At 44.1% G+C, this 9,570-nt stretch overlaps 1 protein-coding gene across 1 annotated transcript; it reads left to right on the forward strand.

The window, feature by feature from the left end:
* Positions 1-275: 275 nt before the first annotated feature.
* On the forward strand, positions 276-9,352 carry rnf19a (ring finger protein 19A, RBR E3 ubiquitin protein ligase). Its single transcript, XM_088386947.1, has 10 exons — positions 276-505; positions 3,320-4,318; positions 4,720-4,928; positions 5,133-5,277; positions 5,677-5,839; positions 6,427-6,541; positions 6,627-6,788; positions 7,102-7,315; positions 7,392-7,535; positions 7,621-9,352. The coding sequence occupies exons 2-10, from the start codon at positions 3,603-3,605 to the stop codon at positions 8,351-8,353; spliced, it is 2,601 nt and encodes an 866-aa protein (XP_088243073.1). The 5' UTR covers positions 276-505; positions 3,320-3,602; the 3' UTR covers positions 8,354-9,352.
* The last annotated feature ends 218 nt before the right edge of the window (positions 9,353-9,570 follow it).

The raw sequence follows: 9,570 nt of genomic DNA on the forward strand, positions 1-9,570 counted from the left end.
GCCTGTCTGCAAACAAGTAGACGAAAAATATATCGCCATATTTTTTTTTATACTTTGCATCATTCTGTTTTGGGGTAAAATGCCATTCTGTTTTGGGGTAAAATGCATGAATGGGGCAATACAGGTCTCAAATTAATCCCTCCGTTTGCAGATTTTTTTTTCCTGGTGTATTTTAGACCTCTATTTTGCTCTCATTAGGTTCTCTATATATTGTTTGCTTAGTGGACCTGTTAGGACCACGCCGCACTAACTCCCAAACTCTCGCGATGAAATTTGAATTTGCGAGTTGGGGCTACAGCTTGAGCTTCTGCTTTGGTTCGCCGCTGGTCTCACTACCAGTGATGCGAGCCCGGACTGGGTGCCTGGAAATCCTGTGCAAGTGCAATCGCCGGTGGAAAGTACTTTGCGGTACTGCACCAGGATTACGGCATTTTTATTTTTTTACGAAAAGCCTTGCCTTCATTCATCGTGACTGCTCGGGGGGAAAAGCGAATGGCACCAGTGGGTATGTTCTCTTTTCCAAGCTAACCTTGCTAGCTTGATGCACGCTAGTGGTTGGCAACCTTGGCTGCCTCAAACTCGGGTTTACGTCGGGCAGCACAGGCGTACCAAGTACAATTGAACACAGCAGCCGAAGTCTTGCTCCTAAATTTAAATAGAAATAAAAAACAAATATAAATTGACACGAACTCTCAATTGTGCAGCTAGTTAGGAAGAACCCAAAACCCGTGAACAGTTCCGCACCATCACAGTTTGCTTACTTAGGTTATAAATTGCGCCAGCTACCTACTATTAATTACGATTTTTGTGTGGTTTACTGTATTAACCAGTATAATTTAACCTTGGTAAAACTCTAACAATGTGGTAAATCTGCTAGCAGCAATGCGTTTTGCTTCAACTACGCCCATCATAACTAGTGCCAGATGGTAGAGTGACAAGTACTGAAATCGAAGAGACTTTAGAGATACGCTCGTACTAGCTAAATGACATTTGGTATTTGTTCTTCTCGGTGTAACATGGCCTTTTGTGACCCTTTATAACCATAAGGATGGCTGCCCCCTCACAAACTTGACACATTCAAATAATACACATTACGATTATAGGAAACTGAAAGCAACAACAATAGTAGAATGAGCCCCAAATCTCTACCACCATTTCCTTTTATACGTAAAATAAAAAGTGTAGGCTATTGTTGTGAAAGCCACCTTTCCAGCTGCCCTTTCGTTTTCTGAGATGCTTGGCTTAATCTGCCAAAGTAAGCAAAATCTTTATTTTTTCCCTTGCACAGCACACCCTGTTATTGTCCTTACCTAAAGTGGAAACAAGCACAACATTGGGCTGGACTTTACGCTCTTAAGCAAACCACAAGCGTCATACTTGATTTTGTTCTTCAAACTTTGCAGGGAAGCGAAATATAGAACATCATCATGCTTGTGCAACATGTTTCTTTTGTGATCAGTTCTTGTTTTCGCTCTCGTTCTCAAAATGAAGTAGTATAGATTGCTGAAAAATGAAAACTTCAGATTCACTGTCTATTCTGAGGAATGAATGTTAAATGTTGCCTCACGTTACACAGGCCAGTCCAGTGTGTGTTCTTCCAAAGAAAGGTCATCGGCCTAGCATGATGATCTTTCCAATAGTGTGTTTGTGCATGTGAGCTGTCCAGCGGTGTGTGTGTGTTTGTGTGTGTGTTAATCAGGAGCTGTCAATGCTTTCCCATCTTTTGGCCTACTGTAAACACAGCTGCAAGGTTAGGGTGTGTTGGCCAGGTCAACACAACAGGGAGCTGTTGTGATACAAATGATAGATGTCAACACAATAGGTGATAAGGGATTTGAATGGCATTACCTTTTTGTGTGTCTTGCCAAGATGCACTATAAATTACTGTCATAAAAAAAAGCAGTTTTGTGACCACACTTTTGCCGCTGCTGTCACCATTCAAAAAAATGGGCACCATTTTGAGCAGACAGATGAGTCATAGTGAGATTACATGTGACAAATTGTCTCTGTTTTAACGGATGACATAAGGCGTAATCTTTGCAAATTTAAAATTTGATTAGAACAAGACAAGCAAGGTGACAATGGAGGTAGAGAACAAGAATATCCTGTACAGAATTTACTTCTTGGTTGCTAGGCATGTCAAGCAGTTAAACGTTTAGAATTCTAGTAGTGATTGGGGGAAGAAATACACCAGACTAGAATAGTTGTCCTTGTTGCTCAGTTTTCAAAATCTTGAACTGAGGGTCCAAATATTTTTTTTTTTTTTGACTGTCGGCAAAGACAGCAAAACGTGCACTCAAATCAGGGTTCGTTCAAGGTCGGCAAAACTCAACAAATGGTCGCCAGACATTTGGCAACACTTGAAGTGTTTTATTGTGTTGCAAGGAAATTCTCTTGTGAGAAGAAAAGTACATGCAAATGTCTGGCGTCTTTTATTTTCTGTTTTCAATCCCCCAAAAAAAGCATTGTGCTGTTTGGCTGCGGGAAAAAAAATCTCATGGGGTACATTACTGAAAGAAGATTGAGAACCACTGCTAGAGATTCAAATTTAATATAGAATGACCTATGAACAATTCAGCTTATGGAAATCCTCTCGGAACACATTGTGTTCATATCTTTGGGATTTAGCAAAGAACATAAATCTGGCATGAGAAAAACTGTATGCAAGTCCGCCATAGAGAGCCTAATTCTTATGATTGTTCTCAGACGTTTATGTGAGCATTAGTAACAATGTTCACATAAATTTAGTTGATTGTTGAACACGGTCTTTTCCTAATCCAACTATTAGCCATGGATATGTCTGCTTCTTCTTATTTTAACAGTGTCCCAATGGGAGCCTTCAGTTGCCACACATTAATCTCACCTTAAGTTCATATCATGCTGTTTTTATACTTAAGACAAAAAACAGCTTTTAATCACCTATTCACCAATCCAAACCTTTATTGTTCATGAGCCCCTTCAATGTTGCGACTGTCGCTCGTCCCAAAGAAGCCACAGAATGTGCATGAAGGCAACATTACACAGAGGACAGGCAGGCCAGGAATGCAGCCACAGTCATGTCGTCTGGCTAGCTACTACGCCGGCTCAGCTGCTGTGTATTTCACCAGTTTGTTTGTCGTCAAAGCTGCCATCACTGTGTAGCGCATTGCCGCCTGTCTAATCTCCTTGCTACAGTATAGCGGCCTAGATGAAGTCTATACAGTTCTGTTCAAATGCCAGGTTTTGATGTTAAGACTAAGTCCTAAAAACCTGAAAATAATTATTGTATTAGTATGGGTTCATCTCTAACTCCCCTCCTACTATTCCTTTCTCTTGCTAGGTTGTGTTGCATCGGTTTCTGACCAAGTGACTACTTTTCCGCAATCATCCAACTATTAGATGTGACTTCGAGGTTGATCAGGAGAAGCCACCATGCCTTGAGTACAGAAAGGCCCTCCGGAGCCCGCTCCCCCCACCCTGAACCACATCCCCCCACCCGCATCCATCATCACCATAGCCTTTCATCCAGCCCCGCTCTCCTCCCTGATCCCCCGGCACATGTGAGGAACAGGCTTGCCTGCCCTGGATCCTCGCTGGCCCACCCCTCTGGTCATCCTGGTGAAATGAGCTTAGCTAAGCACCATCAGTTTGGCAGTGGTAGTGGCGGGGTCATGGGCTCTGACAGGGATCTGCAATCCACCGCCTCCTCCATTTCCATTTCCTCTGTGAAGAAAGCTCCCAAGAAAAGACGCCTATCCCTGGCTTCTCTGTTTAGATGGCGAGGGCGGGAGGCCAAATCAGTACAGCGAAAATCTCGTGAGCTTCAAAACCCCGGGCCGGATGGGCTTACCGGTGTAGATGGCATCGCTAGCATTGAAAACATCCACTCTGAGATGTGTTGCGAAAAGACCTCTGCCTTCTTCACTGTGGCTGGGACCGAAGCTCCCTCTGCCGCTTATGTTGCTGCCTCCACCTCATCTGCCTCTGGACCTTGTGTTACTGCCTCCACCCCGTCTTCTCCCAAGACGGGGAGTGGAATGGAGACGGAGCTTTTGGAGTGCCCCCTCTGCCTTCTGCAACGCTCGAGGGAGAGTTTCCCTGACATCATGACTTGTCACCACCGCTCTTGCGTTGACTGCCTTCGACAGTACCTGCGCATTGAAATCTCAGAGTCGCGTGTCAACATTAGTTGCCCCGAGTGCTCGGAGCGTTTCAATCCACATGACATCTGCATGATTCTCGGCGACCGGAGTCTGATGGAGAAATATGAAGAGTTCATGCTCAGAAGGTGGTTGGTGGCTGACCCTGACTGCCGTTGGTGTCCGGCGCCCGATTGTGGGTAAGCATTTTGAATTAATAAATCGAATAAAAAAATTGCGATTCACTGGAATGAGGAAACCAAGGCTGAAAACGGAAACGAAATGATCAAACACCTTAAAAGAATTCCTCAGCTAGGTAAGGATTAATTGATTTAAACAAGATCAGCATTATCAGACAGATGTTTTACAGATCTTTTTTTTAATTTCCAGTTGCAATGTGAAACGATAGGTAAATCTCAATGACTAAAATCATCATTGCTTGCAAACCACCATGAAGATCAAAATCTAAGTGCAACTAGCTTGAGGTTCTTTGGCAGCAGGGTTGCATCAACCATATTAGCAACTATCATCAAATATGACATTATATGCACAAGCATGCACACCATGTTCGTGTCATGACCACCCTGTTCTTTTCTGCTAGGTATGCGGTTATTGCCTTTGGTTGTGCTAGCTGCCCCAAAATCACCTGCGGGAGGGAGAGTTGTGGTACAGAGTTCTGTTATCTCTGCAAGCAGTTGTGGCACCCCAACCAAACCTGTGACGCAGCACGACAGCAGAGAGCCCAAAGTCTTCGCCTCCGGACGGTTCGCTCGTCATCCCTCAGCTCCAGCCAAGAGAGCGCGGCCACAGGTTGATTGACTCAACACAAGCAAAACTGTAATGGCGTCATGACACGTTTGAACTTTGAAGACATATTTTCCTAGAAATGGTCGGGCTGTTTCGAAAGTATATAATTGAGAACGTTGAACTGTTGATGTTCCACTGGAATAAACCGTATGTCTTCTAAACTGACATAATTGTTTTGATTTCTCTTTTGTTCCGTCTTGCCCACAGCCGATGACATCAAGCCATGCCCACGCTGCGCTGCTTATATTATCAAAATGAATGATGGCAGCTGTAACCACATGACCTGTGCTGTCTGTGGCTGTGAGTTCTGCTGGCTTTGCATGAAAGAGATCTCAGACCTACATTACTTGAGGTGAGTAACTGCCTGCTCAGGACTATCAATGAACGGGGCAGAGCTGTGCGATATTATATTGGATATAAAAATGTCTGCCATCTAATATACTGACACCCTCTATAGTTTATATCATTATTTTCATTTTTTCACTTTTTTAGCCTTACACTACTAATAGTGTCTGAGAAACTAATACAACTATGTCACGTTTCTATTTCAGCATGCATGACTTATCAATTTACACTCAATTGAAATGTTGCGCAATTATGTAACATGGATTGCGTGTGAGTTGACTCAGAATGGAAGCAAAAAAAAAAGTCATGATTTCATCAAAATTAAAGGAAGAAATGTCATTTTTGGTCAACAAACACCCACATGTTTATGAATGCATTTTTTTTTTTTTTTTAAACATTTTCCCAGTCCGTCAGGTTGTACTTTTTGGGGGAAGAAACCATGGAGTAGAAAGAAGAAGATTCTTTGGCAGTTGGGAACACTGGTTGGTGCCCCTGTTGGTATTGCACTGATCGCTGGTATAGCGATCCCTGCTATGGTTATTGGCATCCCTGTTTATGTGGGAAGAAAGGTGAGATTGCAAACATTCACTGGAACATTTGGAATATGATGATGAAGCTCCCCCGTTATTTTAGTCAACACTGTACAGCATCACGATATCGCCAGTTTCAGTCATGGTAGTGGGTCGCTTCAAAATGCGTAGAAGCTTATCAACCAATACATTGAAGCCAGTGCAATACCATTAGATGCTTTTATTCTGAAATAGGCCCACATGGTGGCGTGACAGCTAGCTTGTCTTACCTTCTCGCCAACTTGGCTTACCTTACCAGAGGTTTAGTGAGGTGTCATTAAAGAGCTTAAGCAGGCTCCTAGCCCTATCACATACACGTCACACTCATGCAGCACAAGCAACATGGTGCATTCATGGCACTTTCACGTCAGGAACTCGCAAACACACCACACTGTGTCTTCAATAATCATCTTTTTATGATTACAAGACGCCAAAATCACAAAGTTTGACTAAAGTGTACATAAATACCCTCTACTCTCAATATTCGGTCCTTGTTTTGTAAATCGCAACACAAACATCTATTTATGCACACAGCATTGTCCCTTTGGATTCTTTGTGAGAAATTCACGATATTTTTAACTCCCCAGATTCATAATCGCTATGAAGGTAAAGATATCACCAAACACAAAAGGAATCTCGTGATTGCAGGAGGTGTGACACTTTCTGTCATTGTGTCTCCAGTGGTTGCAGCAGTCACTGTTGGTCAGTTTACGCTTATGTTTCTTCCATCTTATTCCATTAATTAGTAGCTCTTCTTTTTGACTTATGTTTGTCACTTGTTTTCCAGGCATTGGAGTTCCCATTATGCTTGCTTATGTTTACGGTGTGGTGCCCATCTCTTTGTGCCGGAGCGGAGGCTGTGGCGTCTCCACAGGCAATGGAAAAGGTGTTCGGATAGAATTTGATGATGAGAATGACATGAATGTCGCCACTGGGACAGCAGCAACTGGTAAGCTAACCTCAACTCGCGTACAAACCAAAAGTGTGCCTCACACCACTTATACCCTGGAGTATGGGAAAGGAAATGAGGTCAAATTCCCAAAACTTAGAACTGCAAGACTGATGTGCTTAACCATTAGCTACCGTCCTGCCCAAAACCAAATCTAGATGTTTTCTTTTCCATTTTGTTTGTACTTGTTTCCTTATCATGATCCAAGGACATTGTCATGAATATTTGTTCAGATCTTGATTCTTAATTCACACACACACAGTGGAGTTTTGCTTTCAACACCCTTTGCATTTTATGATTTTATCATTTGTAGATTCCACATCTGTGGCAGACACTAGAAACAATCCCAGCATCAGCGAAGGCAGTGTTGGAGGTCTGACAGGCAGTTTAAGTGCCAGTGGCAGCCAAATGGACCGACTTGGGGCCATGAGGGACAACCTGAGTGAAACGGCATCCACCACAGCCCTCGCCGGAGCCAGCATCACTGGCAGCCTCTCGGGCAGCGCCATGGTCCACTACTTAAGCAGGTACACAGACGGTGACCCCGACTGTGAGCTTTCCATGTCGATGTTAGTGCCTTGTCAAAACAATTCTCTCTTCCAGGTTGGAAGTGCAAGCTGATGTGCAAAAGGACCATTGCAGTCTCAGTGGTGAATCTGGCACTGTCAGCCTCAGTGCAGTCAGCGACAATGCAAGCACTAAAGCGATGGCAGGATCTATTCTAAATGCTCACATTCCACTTGAAAGGTAAGAAGACTAAATGTGTTATATGTTTTTCTTAATGTATTACCTCTCTTTGTCTCATTGCCCCCACAACCGTCCTTATTCTTAGGGATGGGAACAGTATGGAAGTCCAAGTGGACATTGAATCCAAACCTGCCAAGCTGCGCAACCACAGCGGCAGCAGCAGTGTGGATGACAGCAACCACATTGGCCACTGTTGCTCGAACTGCCCATCTAACGACTGCTCGACCCCGGAGGGCCACGGAGCAGCTGCCAAATGCCTTTCCTCTACCAACCCGGGAGTCAAAAAGAGCAACGGCAAACTGCACAAGAAGGGGAACAGAGGCACAAAGATGAACGAGCCAAAGGAGGACTTGGATGCTCAGGTTTTGGGGCAGCGTAGCCCTAACACTTTAGAGTGTGACTCTCCTTCTCTGAGCGGCAGTCTAGCCTCCGTTTCGGACTCCCACTCCAGCCACTTCTCCGAGTTGAGCTGTTCTGATCGGGAGAGCATGAAAACGTCGTGTAGCCACGGCTCTGGCGGAGGCGACTACCACGCGCGTTTCGCCGCCATCAGCCCTTTGCCCGAGGTGGAGAACGACAGGCTGGAGACTTGCCCTGCTTCACGGACTCCGCCCCTGGTTCCCCGCTCGCCTACCTCCTCGCCGGCTCGTGCTGCAGAGGTCTGCTCCCTCCGCTTCATCGCAGAGGACAAGGCCATGGTGTGCCCCAGCGAGTGGGACACTGCACAGCTAACAAAAGAAAGCAACAACAATCAGCTCCCACTACAACATACCAATCAAACCCAGCACAAGAATCCATGTAAGCAGACGGACATGTAAAACATCAATACCACAAGTGCTGCATAGATTGGCCCTCTTTTCAGTCAGTCACGTTACCAACAGAAAACAGCCACCTTCGACGACATGGATGGAGCCTTGCGTGTCAACTGGCCGTAAATCGCTTTGTCATCAGTGGTGGGAGGAGCTAGACCATTTCTTTGAGTCTGTGGAGGTTTGAGATGAAAACCATTGTGCCAGTTTGGATTCGTTTTCCTTGTTGTTCCTGTGAGGAGACTGTTCTCCATTCAGCTTTGGGCGCTTCTCTAGAGGCCTTGATTGACAACAAAGTTACTTTAACTTTGATTGCTAACATTTGTTTTGGAACGTTTCATCATGCCTCATGACATAAGATGAGAGTGTGTTTTGATACCTTTTGTTTGTTCACTCATGGTGCCTTTAAAAGCAGTTTGTGTTCTTTGCGTGTCTCTCTCACTTTCTCCCCACTGTGTCTTAAGAACCCCCAGACAATGACGCGTTGTATACTGCAGAATGTCGGGGGAGCATTACTCGAATAACAGATTCTGAGGCACACTAAATATGCTAAATGAGGAATAATTTGCAATCACCTACCAAAGATAACACTCAGGCTCTTGTTAATCGTTGACTTGTGGCCAGTAGACACCCTGGTGCACTTTTCTTTATACAGCAATCAACTATCCAGATTTCATACACACTTTACTAATAGCGGACGACACAGAGCTGCCAAAGGCACCTGCACTGTTATCTGTTCTTCTGTAATATTGTTGATCCGCGACGTTCCATGACATACTGCATACTGTAAAGGGTTCATCTTCGCTCGCTGTTGTGTTGCATATTGGTGCTGCTACACATTAAATGTTCTTTTTTTTGTACACAGCTGTTTCAGTTGAGCTTCTGATCAGTGGCTGGTATCATTTAGGTGGCTACAGGCAGTTTGAATGGGATTTTGACCCGGAAACGTTACCGAATTCTTTTTTTTTTTTTTCTCAGTTGAATAAAGCTGCATGTCGCAACTCTCAACATTTTTCTCACTTTATCCCCAAGATTAGTTCTGATTTAGACACACCACTAGTGCCAGATAGAATTGTGGAGAGTGGTTTTTCATTTGCTTTATTACGTACATGTAAGTGCATATCAAAATCTAAGGTGGAGAATGTTTGGGTCTGATGTTTTCAGAGTAAATTTGTTCTTCCAAAAATTTTCAGCTTTATTATTCCACACTTAACACTTAAAAGTCA

The sequence above is a fragment of the Syngnathus floridae genome, chromosome 10, assembly GCF_059516105.1.
Source record: "Syngnathus floridae isolate MCC-2025c chromosome 10, RoL_Sflo_1.0, whole genome shotgun sequence".
NCBI classification, from domain to species: domain Eukaryota; kingdom Metazoa; phylum Chordata; class Actinopteri; order Syngnathiformes; family Syngnathidae; genus Syngnathus; species Syngnathus floridae.

What these genes read in the sequence shown, in the direction of transcription:
- rnf19a (XM_088386947.1), top strand. Translation starts at nt 3,603, where the DNA reads ATGAGCTTAGCTAAGCACCATCAGTTTGGCAGTGGTAGTGGCGGGGTC. An exon ending in TCAGACCTACATTACTTGAG is followed by an intron (nt 5,278 to 5,676) that starts GTGAGTAACTGC and finishes ACATTTTCCCAG; the next exon opens with TCCGTCAGGTTGTACTTTTT. An exon ending in GGTTGCAGCAGTCACTGTTG is followed by an intron (nt 6,542 to 6,626) that starts GTCAGTTTACGC and finishes CTTGTTTTCCAG; the next exon opens with GCATTGGAGTTCCCATTATG.